The sequence below is a fragment of the Thunnus thynnus genome, chromosome 4 (assembly GCF_963924715.1).
Source record: "Thunnus thynnus chromosome 4, fThuThy2.1, whole genome shotgun sequence".
Lineage (NCBI taxonomy): Eukaryota > Metazoa > Chordata > Actinopteri > Scombriformes > Scombridae > Thunnus > Thunnus thynnus.
The window spans coordinates 16,762,189-16,782,418 of record NC_089520.1 but is presented as its reverse complement, the minus strand read 5'-3'; the positions used below and the strand labels follow the sequence as shown (position 1 = coordinate 16,782,418).

The following is a 20,230-nucleotide window of genomic DNA, read 5'->3' as shown; positions in this document are numbered from 1 at the left end:
CCTCAACACACACACACACACACACACACACACACACACAGACATCCCCGGCATTTTTCTTATCACAGTCGAGTAATAGAAAACAATCCAGTACTATCACCTCCCATCTGCCTCCTTTCTCCTCTCTCTCTCTCTCTCTCCTCTCCCTCTCTCCCTCCCTCCTTCTGTCCATTCCTCCCTCTCTTGTTCTCACTCTCTCTCTCTCTCTCTCCGCTGCCTCACTCATTCCCTGAGCAGCACAGTGAACTGGATAACATCTCCTTCAACCCGCAGCACAGACTCATTTCTCTACACACCAGCTCTGAGTGGATGCTCAGCAGGGGTGTTTGAGATATTAGCGCGCTGTGGGGGAACGGCTCAGGGACTTCTACCATCCACATATAAAGGTAAGCCTGTGGATTCTTAGACCAGATTCTTCTTGATCTCAAGTACCAAAGTGAAGGTGGTTAAAGTTAGACACCTGAAACTGTAGCCTTTAGGTATCAATCATGTCAGCTTCTCAGCAGCAGTCCCAGGACAGATTTGTAAAAGTGGGTTCACTTCTTAAAGACTAAGATTTTGAGATGTTTGGACCTTTTTACATGTGGAAAATGCTGATGTCATTAGCATAGACGTGAGGGCATAAATGGTTAGTTGATGTATGTGAATAACACCAAACTAGAGAAAGTGTGCAGATTGCTGGCATAGCCTGATCAGTGTGTTAATCCTTGTTTTGTTGGAGCACTAAGTTTAGAGAGGAACAGTACCAGTCACTGCACACAGCCGCATGTAATCTTAATGTGCTTAAAACGAGGAGCCTTTAAAACATTTAGTACAGATTAGTCTCACTTTCAGGGAAAGGATTTTATTTTTGACACACTGAACCTCTGACCGGTTAGATTACACCATGTCACTAGTAGGTTAACACTTTGTTTCATGCATCGTATAATATGCTTACTGCAATGTAACTTTCTGTGCTGCCGTCTTGTCTTGCTCATATCAAAGGTTCTGGGGACAGAAAATTGTTATTTGACAGCACTTGAAAAGGTGTTCAGTACATGAATCTTTAACAGTGAATCCTCAAACTGAACTGAGTGTCCTAAATCATCCGTGTCACTAGTAGCTTTCTGCATTGATGTTCCTCTCATTGGTGACTGAGATTGCCATTTTTATTATATATATATATACACAGTATTCATGGTCAAAAGATTATTGAAAGACTGAAAGCCACAGAAACAACAATGACAGATAACTATGTTGCAGTTATGTGACTTCTGTACTGTGAACCCTATAAAAAGTGCTTTAATAGGCCTATTTTTATACTAAACTGAATAAAACCTTTCTGATGACTTAGTAGAATCAGTCTAAACTAAAAACAGAAAGAAGGCGCGTTGTAAAGTCACAGCGTTATTAATGGTGATTGCTTATCACATAGTCAGTGACCATGAATCTTTGAAATGAATCAAACAAAATTATTTCACTCACCAATTCAGAGGTGCTGGATGTAGAAATGGAAATCATGAAGCCCTCTGCTGAACAAAAAGAAATCGTTTTGCTCATTTCAGTTCAAATATTTGCAGTCACTGACTATAATTTGTTTCCTTTTTCCTAAGTTTGCACTTCGGTATGTGCATCAGTAAGCGAACACATCACCGTTCATTACGCCTCAACATTCAGCGCTAATTCTGACTTCAGTTCTTTGGTTCAGTAGCAAGTTCAGTATAAAATGTGGCCTATAACAGCACTGTTTATACAGTTAGGTAAGACACTGTTTGTAAGGTAGGCTAATAGGTTAAGCAGTTATCACATCACGATTGTTTCTGTTGCTTTCACAGTCTTTCAGTAAGCTTTTAAACCAGGAGTAGACGCAACAACAGTGCTCTCAGTCACGAGTCAGGATCTTCAATGCTAAAAGCTACTGAATCGGTCAGTGGCAATGGTTCTGAATCTGTGACAAAGATTCTGTGTTAAAAATGTGTTCCTATGTCTACTACTAAATACCTCTAGCTCTAAGAACGCGCCACCTGCAGAGGCCTGCGCTTCACTTTGGTGCACAAGCATAAAGCTGGAGAGTGTTGTGTAGAGCTCAGTAGGGGGAGAAGTGGGTCTTATCTGTCACTGTACTTGCCACAGTTTTTTCACACTTGAATAAAAAAAAGATACGCTCTTGCGGTCGACTGTTACCTTGCACTCACATCAAGGAGCAGCTGTTTTTTTACCATTTTTGGCCCTGCGTTTTGTCTCCCAAAACCTGTCCTATCCATCTGGCTGGGGGATCACTCTATTCAGGGAGGGAAATAGCACAAATCCCTCCGCTACCTTTATTCACAATCTTTTTTTATCTATGGTGTCAAAATGCTTCCAACACATTACTTCTCAGATGGTTTCGTGTCATGACTTCAGCCCAGTTAAGACACTAACCATGAACTGCAACATCCCTGGTTCACGTCCGGACATCATCTCTCTCCCTCAGTTTCATGTCATCCTCCACTGTCTGGAATAAAGGATTAAAATGCTCCAAAATACTAAAAAAGGAGAAAAATAATTGTCTACCAACAGTGCATGCAATAGATGAGACAATACATCCTGCTTGAGTCAACGTTCATATTCAACATCAGATTGAACATTCAGTTCTTTCCGACATATAAAAAGTCCTAAAACAGCTGCATGTTATAACACAGCTTCTCCTAAAAAGACACTAGAATTAAACCACTCAAAGCTAAGACAGGAAAGAAATTGATTTTTGGTGACTAAAGTTATATTTCAGTCTTTTATTCTTTGTATTCTGTATCTGTTGTTATTAAAGTTGCAAATTCAATAGTATCTATATTTCTTAACTATCTAAGCTTTTAGGTCTACTTTCGTTATACAACAAAACATGATATTCAGCAGCTTAGTGCATTCAAAATGAACACATTTAATACGTTTCTCAGACTGGCCTTACTATGAAAGGCATAAAGACCAATTTCATCATAATAGTATAAATAAATAAATATAAGAAATAACATTCACAATGTGCGCCATGCTCTGATTATTGACAGTCCGCTTGATCATTTCAGTTCTAGTCATAGAAACAGCTGTTGTTGCAGCACTTAACACACATTTTGCCAGATTCTGATTACTTATAAGTCTATGATAATGCTGATAAGTCTAAAAAATGTTTAATTTGCTGAATTCTGATCACTGACAGAATGATTTTGCTGGTCTGTGCAAATCTAATATCATTTATTAAAGGCTGCTGAGTCTGAATTATTACTCTGATTAGAAAAAAAAAACCTTTTGTAAAGCCATTTCACTAAGGATTAAAATATTAATACATTATCTTTTAGTCTTATTGTCCCACTCTACCATGTTGCTGTATTGAGCTGGAAATGAGCCACGGAGATTAATATGCATTGGTTTTATGGTTGTTGATAAATAAAATTAAAAAATGCACATAACGAATAAGTATTTAAAACCAGGAACGCATGGAGGATTGAATAGAAATGCAGCAAAGCTATCTGAGGACATTTAAAGATGTAAATAACTCTTCATATTGACACAGCAGACTGCACATTATTGCATAGTTTTAAAGTGGGGCCTCTCTTTAAAGCAATGCAGCAGGGTTTTGCCTCAGAGAGCGTTTGCGTGTGGTCTAATGCTGAGGATGGCAGTGAGGCTCTAACAAGCCCCCTGCCTGCTCTTCAACACTATAGTGCCAGATATGTGGCCATGAGTATTCATCAGTAAGGGCTAATGGGGCACTGCAGTGTGAACCTCTGATTTACAGCCTGTCCCCTGTCAGGCCTAATGATAGGGCAGTAGGGTTGGTTATGGAGAAACAGGTGCTGCAGAGTGAATAGATGCAAAGCAATGCCACTGAAAGCCATGCACAAATGCTCATTTGCGATATTGTGTTCACACATACGTAATTATTGTGCATAGAAATTAGCTCTCTTGAAGTAGGATTATGGCTCAAAAGCTGGTGTGTATGTGTGTGTGTGTGTGTGTGTGTGTGTGTGTGAGTGGGGTGGGAGAGTGTGGGGGGAAGGGAGGGGGCAATGAAAGTAAGTTTAATGGTTAATTTACTGTTCGCAAAATTATTTCCAACATAAGTGTCACACTGAATATACACAACGACTCTCTATCCTCGACTATATTAGCAACAGATGGAGTTTAATGATGAAGCTGGAAATAATGTCCTAAATGAACTCAAGCACTGAGCCAAATGTATTGAACATGGTCAGGTTATTAAAACAGATGGAACCATCATTATTATAGTAACAACAACAATTTAACTATCAAGGCATTATACAGAGAGGCATGAGGGTTGAGCCATATGGAGAGAAATAAACATTAGTATAACTTTTTCTAAATTCTTTATCTCTGTTTCAAGTGCAGAATGGAAAAATGCAATGTCAAGTAGGGTCGCAGCACTGCTTGAAAATGTTAGAGTGTCAGTTGCTCAGCTGGCTCAATATTGTTAACTTAGATAACAAAATTGTGTAATATACACAATGTATAAAGACAGCCATGAAATAACCTTAACAAAATAGATAATAAATCATCTATATCTATAAGACCTACTGCAAAGTTCTCCTTGCAGTTTGCAAAAAGGTGGTTTTGTCTTCTGAATACACTCTTAATGAGACAACTCATGTATTTCCAATTTTAAGACAAAAGATATTGTACATCTCCGTATTGCCTAAATTTCTTTACGGTGCCTTTATTAAGGTTCAAATGAGAAGCAAAGAAAGAAAAAGCAACTTTTTCTTCTATGCAATTGAAACACACTGAATGTGAATAATCTTCAATTTCCTTTTCTTTCTGTATCAGTCTTCCTCTCACATTGAGATAACATTCATGATGGATCAATAAGTAAGAGGGAATGCAGACCCACTAGCTCATTTGATTTAATCAATGCTATCAGGTTTTTTCTGAAGATAAGAAAGGAACAATGCAAAAAAAACAACATTTTTTCATTCAACAGGCTCAAAAATAGGAATGCAATAAAAATTCTACCTCGGCTGGAACATTTTTACGGCACTTTAGGAAAGAGTAATGTGTAGCGTGACAAACTGTTTTTTGTGGAAACAGTTTCACAACTCCTGTCAGTGAAGTTGTTGTAGGTGTTCAGCAGTTGAAGCTCACTCACTGCAGGTCAGCTGGCACAGTTTACAGATGGATCACTGCACAGCCCACACACACACACACACAGTTGTAGCTCTCAGCCTGGACCATCCCACACTCAACAACGGTGTCTTTGCCACAGAGCCGGCAGTCAGGAGAATGGGCAAATCCGAAAGCCAAATGGATATCATGGAGAAATCAAGTAAACCTGGGAAGCGTCGCTGGACTGTTGCAGAAATCGGTCTGTCCGTGCTGCTGCTGTTGGTCAGCTGTGCCTTGGCTGGACTGGTAGTCCTCTACACATCGGTTGTGAAAGGTAATGGCTCTGTCAGGCTCAGCATGGAAAGATCCAGATATGACAGATGGCAGCTGTAATGACAAGTGTCTCCCTACTCTGTTTTGTTTTTGTGATTGCAAACTGGCACTGGTACAGGAAATTATTCTGACCCTCCAGAAATGCCTCCAGAAATGACCATGCATGCTTTATGCAATATTGGTGCAAGCAATGCCATCAGATCTTTTTCTGGGATAATTTAAAGGTTAATGTTACTCATGAAAAATACCATATACAGTACACACACAGGTGTAACCCTTGAGAATAAAATACAACATTTTCTTTTCTTTTGAGAGAAATTATCTCACAAGACTGCACAAGACTTGTATTTTCTCTTTCTTTTTTCTTCTCACAATGACTGATGTCTAAAAAATCTGTTTCTTCCAACCATCTCAGAGGAATCTAACAGGCCGAGTGTGTCAAGAAGCACAACAGGTGAAGGTGAGTCTCTAAACTGAACACAGGATACTGTGGGACAAGTGGGTTGGCATGTGTCATATTCGAGTGGCACCTCTGATAGATACTGTAATTCCCTTTACTGCCTGATCAGCAGTGTCACACAAAAGTGAAAGAACAGAGTCCCTGCTGACATAGACAAGCCTGTAACACACAGGCTACACTGTAGATCTAGGCTGTTTAGAATTAGCTCTACGTCAGGTCGATCTGATATTCATTACAGAACAACGTCTTCTCTGTCTCAGCTGGGGTGTAAGTTGTCAAATAGTCCACATTCTCTCTCATAATTGTTGACACTGATTTTTCCAGGCCAGCTGTATCACTCCAACCTCAACAATGTGTGCACAACTGCAGACTGTGTTACTGCAGGTGAGAGAAGTTGTTTTTTCTTTGCTCTCCTGCTGGTTTATTTTGCAAACAAATTTCCTCCATAACCTTATTTGTCCCTCTGTTTCTCTTTCCCTCTCTTGTCTCTGTGATACCTAAAGCTGCTCGGCTCTTGCAGAACATGGATAAGTCTGTGAAGCCTTGTGATAATTTCTACCAGTATGCCTGCGGGGGTTGGCTGGAGCGACATGTCATCCCGGAGACCAGCTCCCGACACAGCGTCTTTGACATTCTGAGGGACAAACTGGAGATTGTCCTCAAAGGTCAGCTGGTGCAGTCGAACAGTGTCGGGGTCGGGGGCTCAATCTTTGGTGGGCTGCAGTATTTGGAGCTGCGCGTGGGATTTCTTCAGAGAGGAAATGTCTGCATATGTTTTGTTGTTGCAGGTGTTCTTGAGATGGGGAATGAACATGACAGGGATGCCATCCGGAAAGCCAAAGTCCTTTACAGCTCTTGCATGAATGAGAGTAAGTCTCTTTTTACTCAGTTTAAAAATATATTCCTCTAAAAGGAGGTATGTTGATAAAAAAAAATTACCACAAGGCACGCTTAGTAGCTGTTCTGGAGCTTTCGATTGTATAATGTGATCTTCCCCTACAGATTACATAACTTCCTCAGGAGATGGAGTTGCCCACTTGTCATGGAAATGTAGAAGTTTTTATTTTGTCTAAGTACTTTTAGTTATAAGGCTGGCAATTTTCTATATTTTTTTCTTATTGTCAACAAATCTCATGTGCAGAACCAAACCAACAATGAAATCATCCTAATTACAAGATTTGTGTGTGTATTCAAAGTCTGATTTAGCTTACTCCTCTGTGTCGTATACCTGCATTGTCCAAAAACTATTAAAAACATGACAGTGAGCCACACCGTTGTACTGGGTGACATGCTCCATCACGACAACGATCATAGTCACGTTGGTTTGTTTAGAAATGCCTCCAAATACTAATAAGAGTGATCACGTTTTCAGTCACAGGAGAGCGGTTCCTTGTACGGCAGACGCCACTGCGCTCCATTTACAGAGCGTCACTAGCTTGTTGTGCTACATTACACAACCTCTTGACTTTGTACTTGTTATGGAAAAATCTAGGAGCCCAAATACCAGGAACCTTGGATGTCTTAAAGCAAAAGAATTTATTGACAGCTTGATCAAGTTACAACAGTTACATATCAAAGCACCGATGTTGACACAGTGAAATGTCACATCAAGTCTGAAGGAGAGTTGTCTGCATGCCTAGCTAAACCTCTCGCCCCATCCAGATGAGGATTCCTGTGTAGCAGACGGCCTTGGCCCGAGTCACAACACGCAGAACTCTTGCCATACTTTAACATCCGCTCCCCCTGGCAACGGCCTTGTGGAGAGACAGACAGAGTTACAATTTGAACCAAGAAAAGACAGCTGCATGCCTTTTCTATTTTCTCTCTGTTTAATTTTCATAATCCTATATATGGAAATTCCTTCAAAGTACTGAAGTTCTCTGAGAAACTTACAATGATATGATATGAAGCACAACAAGCTAATGAAGCACTGTAGACAGAAGCACAATGGTGTGGCTCATTGACATGTTTTAATAGTTTTTAGACAACAATGGAGGTGTACGGCACAGAGGAATAAGATATATCAGGCTTTGGATACACATACAATACTTGTAAGTAGATCAATTCATTGTGGGTTTGGCTCTGCACATGAGATTTGTTGACAATATGGAAAATAATGAAAATCATCAGCCTTATCCTTTAAGGATTTCTCATCCATATTGGCTTATAAGTTGAGATTGAAAGTTCAGTCTTGTGGTGAGATTGTTTTTGTTAACTGCAGTTTCCAAAGGTCAAAAAATAACTTTCAATCTCAATAAGACATATTGTCTTACTGCTTGAAAAGTAAAAGGACTGTAGTGTTGCTGTCATGTTTTACAGTTGTGGCATTTCACCTGCAGGCCTCATAGAGCAGCGTGACTCCCAGCCCCTTCTGAAGCTCATTGACAGCATCGGAGACTGGCCTGTTGCGTCGGATGACTGGAACACCACTACAGGTAGAAATACCTCTGAACCACACTCTGATTAATGTCTGCAGTTTGTTCTGTGTAAATGTGCACATGCAGTACATCCACGCAAACAACCACTCACGTTCCTACTCAAAATACATGTGCTCACACAGAGCCAGCACAGCTATATTTGTACTCGGTGAATTGCTGAGTTTGAGCTTTGTTGGTGGGATCAAGAGGCCGGTCGAGGCTCTCCAGCTGAGGAGTCAGGTGTGCAGTTTGGGAGCGTGATGAGTGGGCAGAGAAGCAGGTTCTCAATCAGGACTGTGAAGGATGCTTTAAATAGTCTACTCTCTTCTTTCCCAAGCTCCTCGCTCTTGCTGCTTTAATTAAATGTAATCATGGATGGTGGCTCAAACAGAATTAACGACGCATAGCTGCATCTGCACACACTGATTTACACACCGGTTAAGTGTGCGGCAGAGGCAGACAGGGAGTCTTTTCGCAGCCTGCTACACCGAACACTTCTTTACAGTTTGACAGCTGTGTTTAGATGAAGTGCTATTATTTTGTTGCAGAAGAAGCATGGAGCCTCGAGGACACGCTGGCCACGCTTACAGCTCGTTTCCACAAGAAGGTTCTGCTGGACATGTATGTGTGGACAGATGACCGGGACTCTCGGCGCCATATCATTTATGTAAGATCACTGTCTGTCTGAGCACAAGTAACAAATTGCAGCCATTATCATTATGACAATTACACTGTCACAGTTAATAACACACAAAACGTAAATATATTGACTTTGAACGTGCAAAATACATAACTACTATTCTTGTATTCTGGTTAGATTGACCAGCCAGGACTTGGAATGCCATCAAGGGACTATTATTTCAACGATGGAAACTACAAAAAGGTGAGGCCTTAAAGGATCAGTTCACATAAAAAACACACACAAAACTCCAGCTATTAAACTCTTTCTACCCAGTTACTTTTCCCCATATTTAAAATCTGTGGATCTTATTGTGTGGAACTAATTGAGGTTATTTTTTAAGGTAACGTGAAACTACGGACTACTGTGGCACTAAAAACCAAATCAGTGGCCCGCCATTACTTAGAAAATGTAACTGATAGTGATAACATCTGTCCAATACCGAGTCCACTTCATAAGGTTTATATTGGCTCTGATACCGATCTGGCAGATCAGATCAGTGCATGTATGTGGTATCTAACCATGCAGACACTTTTGGTTTTCTGATATCTTCCTGATATTTCTGCCTCCACCTTAATACAGAGGAGGGGAATGGGATTTTATTTGTGGTGCTGAGCAACAATATCACAGTTAAAGTTGTCCAAACTAAACCTGTCCATATCGAGATCTTTGGATGATTCTGACTAACCACCATTTTTTGTTTGGAGACAATCTTTGCTCTTGAGTTTTCAAGTGTAATTTTCCGCTTATCTGAGCATCTCACATATAATTCAACTTTGTTGTTTGACACAATCTTGATTTTATTGCAGAAACAACATTTATGACTTGTTTGGTTGTACCACAGGTTCGAGAGGCCTATCTACATTTCATGATTTCTATTGCGAAGATAACCCGAGAGGACAGGAACTTGACTCAGGATGACGACCGTGTGTGGGAGGAAATGATGCAAGTGCTGGAGCTAGAGACAGACATCGCCAACGTGAGTACGAGCCACAACAGGAAATGGAATTGTGGGACGAGGGCTGAGGAACATTAATAATGACAAGATGATAAATGAGCACCTCATCCCTGCTTCCAGTAAATGAGAGAACCAGGCTACATTGAGTGTGGACATAGGAAATCAGCCAAGCTTTTAACCAGTTTTTTTTTTTTTGCACCTGTCAAGAGCGTGAAGAATGAGACTTTGCTAATGAAAGGAGTGTAAAATGTGAATATAACCAAGCATCAATTTATAGAAGGTTTTTCTCCTTCCTGTTGCTGGACAGGCCACATCTCCAGCTGAGGAGCGCCAAGATGTCACCGTTCTCTATAATAAGATGACACTTGGTGATCTGCAGAGCACCTTCAGCCTGAATGTAAGTGTGATTTCAATTCTTTCTTGTGTGCTGCCTAATCAAAGTGCAAACTCTCGACAAGAAAGCGACTAAGCAAATTTCCCAAAATGTCTATTTTTAAAAAAAAAAATTGTATAACAGGAATCTTAAGCATAGTTTTAGTTAGCAAGGTATATTAAACTGCAAGTGACCATAGCAACAGTAGGCTACCTCTGATTTGTGCTACACTACAGGTAGCTCTCACAGGTGAAACTAACTTGGTTAAAATGACTGAAAACAAAATTAAACAGTTGATGAAGGTATGAAAGCATCTCTTATTGTCTGTGTACAGTGAGTGGCTGTGGTATAAGTGTGATAATACACCCGGGAAGTGTCCTGATATAGAAAATAATGCAGTGTTCTTTGCATCGGCTTCATCTGTTATTTTTGTGCATAACAACACCTCGTGTGCCATTGTTTACTTCTTGCATACCTGTATAGTAATTCAAGGTGTCACAGATGATCTGCTGGGCCTATAAGTGCTGAAACATTCACTCAGTTTTCTTCCATTTGATTTAGTTTATTGACAACATTCTAATATATTTATAAGATACAACATATCCGACTTATTTCCATTGTTATTCCTAGTCTTTTCATAGTCCACCAGTCTTTATCATGACGGAGATATTCAATATCTAACATTAAAAAATATCAGGGGAAAAACATAACAATAAAAGACAATGGTTGTAAGACGTAGTTCAAGATGCAACTATCAAAAATATCATTATTACTAACGTAAAACATAAAAAACATATTAAGATATTCACATTCCATTTGGAAATATTACCTAGCAGCCATTGTTCAGCCTTTGCCAGAAAAGTTGGATTATTTGACTCGTCCTTATTTATATATCACAGAAAGGAATGACCTATTTTAGACTTGAATCTATAGAGATTTAAATTTACTGCAATACATGTAAAATTCTGTAAAGCATATTTGACCATATAGTACCTTCACCATATTTAGTTAAACTAAACATGGTAAAAGATACTGTCCTGCCTTTTGTTTTCCAGGGTTTTAACTGGACACGATTTATTCAAGGTGTTCTGTCCAGTGTGTCCATTGAGGTCCAGCTGGAGGAGGAGGTGGTGGTGTACAGCTCTCCCTACCTTGAGAAGATGAATGAAGTTCTCTCCAGACACAGCGTCAGGTCAGTATTATGCAAAGATAAGTCCATGAAGATCGAACTACTACAGAAAAGTTACAATCAGCATAATTTACCAAAAACAACTGATGTTTGCAGGACTATGCAGAACTACCTCACCTGGCAGCTCATCACTGACAGAGTTAATAGCCTGAGCCGCCGTTTCAAAGATGCCAGAGCCCGTTATAGGAAGGTGCGATGAGCATGACATAATACAATAACACATATTTATGTAAGCTAGTTCCAAAACACAATTTCAGTGAGTGTTTCTGTGCTTGCCAGACTCTGTACGGGACCACTGTGGAGGATGCTTGGTGGCGAGAATGTGTCCGTTATGTCCAGAGTAGCATGGAGAACGCAGTTGGAGCTCTGTATGTGCGTGAGACCTTTGCTGGAGAAAGTAAACGAATGGTGAGTTGTTTTTGCTGTAAAAACGGGCCTAAACAAAAACAGAGACAAAATCTTCGATGGAGCATGAAAATCAGTTACTGCCACAACAAACATTTACATCAAACCACGGTATGCAAGCTATAACACAAATGCTGCATTGTGTGCACTAATTCATGGGAAAAACACACATTATGTGCCAAAAAACTGACATTGAGGGGCGAAGTGTCGAGTTTCTAAATGCATCATGTGCCACCAAAAAAAATAAAAAATTACCTGCCATATTTATTTCACTTTTGTGAAATGAAATGTATTTTCTGCTTTTATCTGGTATGAAAAACACAAAGCATGTATTGCAAAACGATTTAGTGTTATGAAATGCATCTCATGCCTCATTTAACTGTTATGCACTGTAGGGATAATTACACTGCAATTATAATTATTCTTAATTTTGTATGGATTCATTCACATTTTTCCTAAAAAAACATGTATTACATTGCAGCTTGGGTTCCCTGGAGACTCATAATTATGAAAAATGCATTTCTGTATGAGATTGTAAGTAAGCCCTTTGTTGTGCGTCATATTTTCACAGGTCAGTGACCTCATCGCTAAGATCCAGAAAGCCTATGTGGAAACTCTGGAGGAGTTAAGCTGGATGGATTCTCCCTCAAAGGAGAAGGCAAGAGAGAAGGTACAGTACATACTCGAGCAAAGATTTGTACTTCAGTCCTGAGAAACTATCAACATATCTCAAGTGGATGATGTCTTAAAGAATGTGGTGCATCTCTTATAGGCCATGGCAATCAAGGAACATATTGGCTATCCAGACCATATTCTGGAGAAAAGTAACCAGAAGCTCGACCAGGAGTACGCTCATGTAAGTAAGAACTGAGTCTCTTTCCAGGCCACATTTTAATTGAAATATGCATTTATGTTGGCCTCTTTCTCTTTTCAGCTAAACTTTAGTGAAGAACATTACTTTGAGAACATCCTCGAGAACCTGAAGTCTGAGGCGCACAAGAGTCTGAGGAAGCTCAGAGAACCAGTCGATCCTAACTTGTAAGCTGTTGATACATCTGAAACCACAAGCTTTTCTTATTTGTAAAACAAGCGCTTGGACTCAGGCGGTCATTGCGTTTTCTTAGTGCTCTCAGTTCACGTGCATGACATGACATAGAACCTCTTCCAGGCTTTAATTGAAGTCGATTACATTATGTTTTGAGATACAAATAGTTGCAGACTTTTGCTCATGCTTTCTGTTTCCAGGACAGTAAACAGGGTCCTGTTCATCCAAAAACATAATAAAAATTGTTGATAGTAAGCTGTTTTTTTAGTAACAAATGGATGCTGTTCTGTATCATCATCGAGTAATTTTAAAAGAACATGAAAATTAAGGTTTAAATATTTTGTCTGGTGCACAAAAAGCTCCAAGCATGGATTGTATAGTTGCTTCCTTCAAATGAAAATTCTGTTTAGTGCCATTTTATCAGTTTTTAATCAAATTCTTAATCTCTCCTCAGGTGGATCATTGGTGCTGCTGTGGTGAATGCATTTTATTCTCCCAACAGAAACCAAATAGGTAAGAGCTTTACAGCTCACAAGAATCAATGAGGCCACCAGCAGCCTGTGTGACAAATAGAAGATGTTTTTTTATAGTGACACAGTCTCCATAAAATCTAATGCCATTAAGTGCTTCCAGTACTGAGTGTTTTCACTCCTGTTGTTTATGTGCATCTGCTTGTTTTTTTGTCGGTCCAGTGTTTCCAGCAGGAATCCTGCAGCCGCCGTTCTTCAGTAAACATCAGCACCAGGCTCTTAACTTTGGCGGAATAGGAATGGTTATTGGACATGAGATCACACATGGATTTGATGACAATGGTGAGACATGGGGAATTCATTGTGGGTATTTTGGGAAACCAGAAGCAATAAATACAGTTTAAACAGTACTTTACTTATTGCATTATGTTTCCTTGCAGGGCGTAATTTTGACAAGGATGGTAATATGCTAAACTGGTGGAGTAATTACTCTGCGGAGCATTTTAAAGAGCAGTCACAGTGCATGGTGCAACAATATGGCAACTTCAACTGGAAGCTAGCAGGTGGACAAAATGTAAGCACCAAGTGGCATGTATGATATTAGATATTTGTCTCGGCTGTGATCTCTGACTATGTAAACGGTGTATTTTGTGACTGCTGGAATGATTGTTTTCATGTTAGTGTGTGTTCATGGTTTTGTGATTGCAGGTCAGTGGAATCAGCACTTTGGGGGAGAACATTGCAGACAACGGAGGGGTTCGTCAAGCATACAAGGTTGGATGTTACCCACAAAAGCACAAAACCACATGTTACTATTTCAGCAGTAATGACAAATGACAAAAAGCTTGTAATAAACTTTCTGCAAATATGAAATCTGTTTTTAAGTTTGTGAGCATTGTGTTTACAGGCTTATCTAAAGTGGGTGGAGATAGAGGGTGAAGAGCCTCGTCTGCCTGGTCTCGACATGGATCACAAGCAGCTTTTCTTTCTTAACTTTGCCCAAGTAAGTGAGAAAAATAAGGTAAAATGTTATTTCTGAATGTATCATTTTAGCAGAAAGATGATTGGCAATAATTTCCCCATCTGGAGTCAAGAGCCAAAGCTCAGGAGGAGCATTATTCAGTGGACGTTTGGCGCTGAGAAGTAAACACTGGGACAAAGGGAGAGTTGTCAGGGGGTGAGACGCTCAAGCAATCCCAGAACAAATCAGAGTTCATCAACACACATGGGGGATGAGAAGAGCTGCCAAAGTAAAGAGGTTCTTGGTGCCAGAGAATGTAAAGCACAAGCAGAAAACTGTCATCAACAATAAAACTGGTCAAACACCCGGAACAAATCTGTTTAAGAGCCACAATCATTTACACACTTACTGCTGTGATGTGAATTTTACAAGTCAGTAAAATAGTTCATACCAAAGTGGCATTTTCAAGGTTTGAAAAAATCAGTTAAAGAAGTATAAGATGCAATATAAATACTTAGTATACAGGAATATTTTTGCAATTTTAGAAATGTATTTGTATTGTTACCAGTCTGCAGACATCTCCACTTAACTCCTAATGACTGCTCTAAAAAAAAGGATTACACTCTACTCATGTAATTAATTTCTTTTTTTAGGTGTGGTGCGGTGCTTATCGGCCTGAGTACGCCAGCCAGTCCATCAAGACTGACTCACACAGTCCCTTAGAATACAGGTATGAGTTTTAATATGATCAGGTATTAACATACGGCAGGTGTAGTGATAACAAATTTTCAGAACCAGCAAGAATAATTATTTAGTAGTCTGACTGATTTAGTTGATAATCAAAGAAGTACAACTCTGTTATAGGGTGTATTAAAAGAATCTATTGTTGGCCTAATGTAAAAAAGCGACTGCTTTGTTTGAGCTAAATGTGCACCAGACAATGTTGTAACCCTTTAATAAAAAAAGGATTTTTCACAAACAATTAGAATATAAAGCCTAACAGTGAAACTGAATGCTCACCTTGCCATTAACTGACTCACAATAGGAACATTTTATTAGCTTTGCTAGCTGTGCCAAACTCAAAATAGCTTTGAAGCTTTCATCACTATGTTTTAGCTTTAAAATGAGATCCATGTTGAGAGGTGTTTTGCAGTTTATTTTAGTTACAAACTGAATATATTTTTAAAATGACCCTGTCACTAAGGAATATAAAATACACTATATTTGTCTTGTAAAATCCAGCTAACCCCATGTATTTATCCAAATATAGCTTAGATAGATAGATAGAGACTATCATCAATATTTTTACATTAACAATGGATCACATGACAACTTGTGAATGAAAGGAGTCACTTGTAGTGACGAAACCACAGAGAATCGTCACCTGACTCTGCAGCTCCGCTCATCTCTGTGGAGGTTTATAGAGCCTTTCAGCTCATTGTTTTGATTTCCCAGCCCACAGCTTTGTTGTTACTGCTCCATTAGTGTAGTTTTCCAGCACAGCAAAAACTCTACAATCTCACTGCATGTTACCTGATAATTTGTCAGTGTTTTTACAGCTTGTTTCTATTGCCCGAGTTGCCAAAAAACCTCTTATTGCAAGATTGATTATTGTCTTTTCCAAAAGCGACAATAATTCATTTTACACTTTCACCTCCTTTTGTTGCTTTTCTCTCTGTGTGGCAGGACTGACAAAGCTACTTCACCTTGTCTCTAGTCTCAGCACACCAGACACCTCAGCTGGAACTCATTAAAAACAAAAATACACCACACTGTAAATATAAGTCTAAAGCTCCTGTTGAAAAAGTATTTTGCAGCAAAGCATAACTCATTAAAGTATCTGAATCAGTGCAGCTCCATTCACTGATTAAATATGAGGACTTGGAGGTTGGTCTCACACTTGCTAGCGCTCCTCTAACATTCATAATATACTTTGGCTTTTATCACCACTAACAATCTGTTTTTCTTTTGTCTTTAGGGTGCTTGGGTCTCTCCAGAATTTCGAAGCATTCTCAGAAGCTTTCCAGTGCCAAAAAGGCAGTCTAATGAACCCTGAGCTGAAGTGTCGTGTCTGGTAGAAAGTTATTTATTTCCTGACATGGGCAACTCAAATCAAAAGAACAAGTTGTACTTCTTAAACCCACAGAGACATCCTGCTTAAGACTAATTCCAATTTATTTGGGGCAGAGCGGTGACACAGATATTTTCATATACAGTACTGTAGATGTATTTGGAATGGATGACATCCTGGACTACACCCTAGTTTCAAAACTTGAAGCACGTATACTAAAAAAAAAAAAAGTTTGTCCACAAGTTTGAAGTGTTGTCTCTGGATGAGTAGGTCACTCGTTCCTTTTTTTGCTGTGTCCCACGACAGACGACAAGTGGGTACATGGATGAAAAGGCGACATAGAAAAGTAAGACCTTCTCAAAAGGTTCAAGCCTTTCTTGATTTAATCCTTAAAGAAATCTCTTGTGCAGATCTTTGTGATTTATCCATTAACATTTGGCGCTGAGTTAACTTGGCGTACGTCCTCTGATGTATCGTTTTCAAGACATTGTGCCACTTCAGACGGAACAATAGTGAACAAATCTCTGACTCCGACTGAAGCGTGATTATGAAATAAATGAAAGCTCTGGGCTTTGCTGATGCAAAGCTAAAATAGAATTAGTCACACTCTAAGAGTTTGGTCACTCACTGTTACATGAAACAAATTACCTAAAGACTTTAAGACTGTTAAATCTTTGCAGCTTTAACCTTAAATTAACATTGTGAGAGAGCTGCAGCTTTCAACGTTTTTACACTTACAGAGTGGATAAATATTTAAAATCAACAAAGCTATTTAGTACTTTTTGGAGGATCAAAGTTTCTGCAAATGATTGTTGCTCAATACCCGCTGCTGAGATGTATATGTGTGCCATTACATTTTGCTTTAAGAAACCATATTCCACATGTTTTGATAAATATTGGTGGCCTGCTACTTTTTTAGCTCGTGAGAAAAACTAGACACCGTTTAGAGATATGGCGATGTGATAATGACGAAAAAGCAATGTATACATCGCTTTATTGCGTTAGTTGGTACCGCCAAGTTTAGAAACAGGTGTGGATATACAGTAGGTTGCTAATCACAGTTGTGTTGTGTGTTTGAAGCTTGTCTTGCTCGTTTTTCTGCTTCCACACATTCCACATTTTACATGACTTTGAAAGGCTCCCAAGTGGTCATACTGGGCTGATGTATAGCTAACAAACCTCTAAACATGTGCCATTTGTTAGATGACACACCTACATGTATTCAAAATTACGATGCCTACTTGTATGATATCTGTACGTCGTTTACATTTAACCCTTAAAGCTAACTGATTTGTATGAGAACTGGCTTTTTCCTTCACCACATGGTCTCCTGAGAGGAGACTCAAACATACAATGATGACAAGACTTTTAGCCTCTGGGCATAGCCAATTACACGTTTAGGGTAGGGAGAAGAAAACCTCCCTCAGACACATTCACACATGGACAGGCAGTACATGAAGTGGTTTGTCTTCTGATCTCGCATTGATCAGTGCCGTGCAGATGAAAGGATGAAGTGCAGTGCGCTGAAGCGTGGCGACCGCTGTAACCGAACCACGACCCCGCGGGCAGACACACTGAAGAAAGGGGCTTGTCATTAAAGAGATGGCCAGGGCCAGGACTGTTATTTTCTACCTTTATTAACAAGTAATGACAAGAAAATCAAAGCAGAGGATGGAGGCACTGGCTGCAGGTAGCTTTTTTTTGTTTTTTTTGTGCTGAAGAGAGCTTTTAAACACAGCTGAAATACAGTCAGTTTTTAATGTTTGCTTGTCATTGGTCACATTCAGGATGCCTTGGTAAACTGAACACGACTGTTAGGTCTCAACAGAGGCTGCTGAATTGAATGTGCTTATTGAAGCTTTATACTCTGTCTCTCAGTCTTCACATAGTGGCAAATACTGTTGTGTTTAGTAGGAGGTGGTGGGGGGGGGGGGACACATTAATGAAAGACTGTTTTACTCAGAATGTAAGTGCTGATAGTGTGCTGCCACCTTCAAACAACAAGGCACATTTATCACGTCTTGTTGAAAGAAATGCTGGAGGCTAAATCATAAGCTACAATGCAACATTGGGCCGCCGTTTGAAGAGCAACAGCTTGTATATTTTTGTCTGGTTGAGGAGTTAAACAGTTCAAATGTGTTAACCGAACACAAAGAGTACATAATATACAATGTGTTATTGTATATACTTGATGTTCTATACTGCAGTACTTACATATAAAGAATTGAAATCAGGTAAGAAAGAAATTGTACATTTCTTACCTTAGTTCTAGCTTCACATTTACATGGTGAAATTGTGTCATTTTGAAATTACCAGCCAAGTACAAAAAAACATTCCTTTTTTTTGCTGTTTCATCTGTATACCCATCAGAGGAATTTATTTATCTACATAAATATTTATGAAATAGCATTGTTGCTTTGCAAGACTTCAGGTGTTACAAAGATGTTTTATGAATGTTCCTGCTGCTATGTTATTATCTAGACTAACTGCTATTTTTGTGACTCAGATCTGTAATTATTGCCATTAAAGTGACTGTCCCAACTGGTTCAATATCAAGTCTCTTCTTTAAATGTGTTATACAAATGTTATATATTTATACACTTTATTCTAGATGCAAAAAGATCATGTGGGTTAGAATATGTCTTGCCTTTGCTTGTTTTTATAAAGTTTTTTGACATTTTAGTTCAGTAGGAGTTCTGAAACCGCTTTCTAATAAAGTGCAACGTGTTTGGTATGTCATTATGGTAGGTTGCTAGTTAGTAATTTACTAATGCTTTATCGACCAACTAGAAGTCACTAATAGGGACACATTTTGGTTTGCCAGGCTGTGAAAAATCCCTTTGGCTTGTGTTGATCATTTCTATTGGTAATAATACAGTTACAAATGTTGGCAATCCCTTAATAAATACTATCTCTTTCTAATAAGCCACCATGTCTTAGAGTAAATGATAATTAGCTATCAATAAATGAATTTTGGTCCAGACCTTCCCCAGCAGATAAGTGGTCTAACAGTCCATTTGGAGGGATAATCTTGATGAAGTGAAAGTGAGTGTCATGTTCGAGGAGATTTAACACTAGACACAGAGATTTTTCATAACTCGAAAACCCAAAGTTTTTCTATTAAGGGCTTCTAACTGATCTACAAAGCGTTTGTAAATTATTTATTAACCATTATTGAGGCCACCAGTTACAACTTATTATAAACTGGTATAATAATATCTATTCAAAAATGTATGTAATTATGATACTGTAAAACATCATATGTTCATCTTCATGTTACAAAAGGGAAATTTGACTTTTTTGGTTTTCATATATTTTCTCACTGTTCATCAACCAAAACTCGTTTTATTTCAGTCAGTAAAATCAGATCAGAATCAGTGGCCTCTCATGGTTTTAGTACAGTACAGTCCTTTGTTCATAGCAATCCGTTACTAAAAACACTTAAGTCAGGTATCATATGGGGTCATTTCAGAAGTGAAGTGTTACATTCATGCACCGGTTTGCTCAGACTGGATCCACAGTATTACATGTATGTTATTCAGACACTTTAAAGACTTCACAACTACTTAGAGCCAGAGTGAAGAAGAAAAGAGTTTGAAGTTAAGATTTTTTGACGTTTCAAATTTTTTAAGAAGGATGGTGAGGAAACAGTGAGGTGGATGCGTAGTGGAAATGAATGGTTGGAGCACATTAAAGGTGATACCAGCCATCAGAGTTCAGTCAATTATGTAAAAATTAATCCTGCATATATGCAGGATGTCTGTTTGTCATGTCAAAAAGTTTGATACCTCCACACCAA

General features: G+C 39.0%; 1 protein-coding gene across 1 annotated transcript; it reads left to right on the top strand.

The window, feature by feature from the left end:
• Positions 1–225: 225 nt before the first annotated feature.
• Positions 226–18,983, top strand: mmel1 (membrane metallo-endopeptidase-like 1). Its single transcript, XM_067586973.1, has 24 exons — positions 226–386; positions 5,231–5,404; positions 5,819–5,863; positions 6,188–6,247; positions 6,367–6,528; positions 6,652–6,732; positions 8,203–8,298; positions 8,829–8,947; positions 9,098–9,163; positions 9,804–9,938; positions 10,225–10,314; positions 11,346–11,482; positions 11,576–11,669; positions 11,759–11,887; positions 12,456–12,554; positions 12,657–12,740; positions 12,819–12,922; positions 13,384–13,442; positions 13,622–13,741; positions 13,840–13,973; positions 14,108–14,173; positions 14,307–14,402; positions 15,014–15,090; positions 16,339–18,983. Exons 2-24 carry the CDS (start codon positions 5,248–5,250, stop codon positions 16,436–16,438), a joined length of 2,310 nt encoding a protein of 769 aa, XP_067443074.1. The 5' UTR covers positions 226–386; positions 5,231–5,247; the 3' UTR covers positions 16,439–18,983.
• The last annotated feature ends 1,247 nt before the right edge of the window (positions 18,984–20,230 follow it).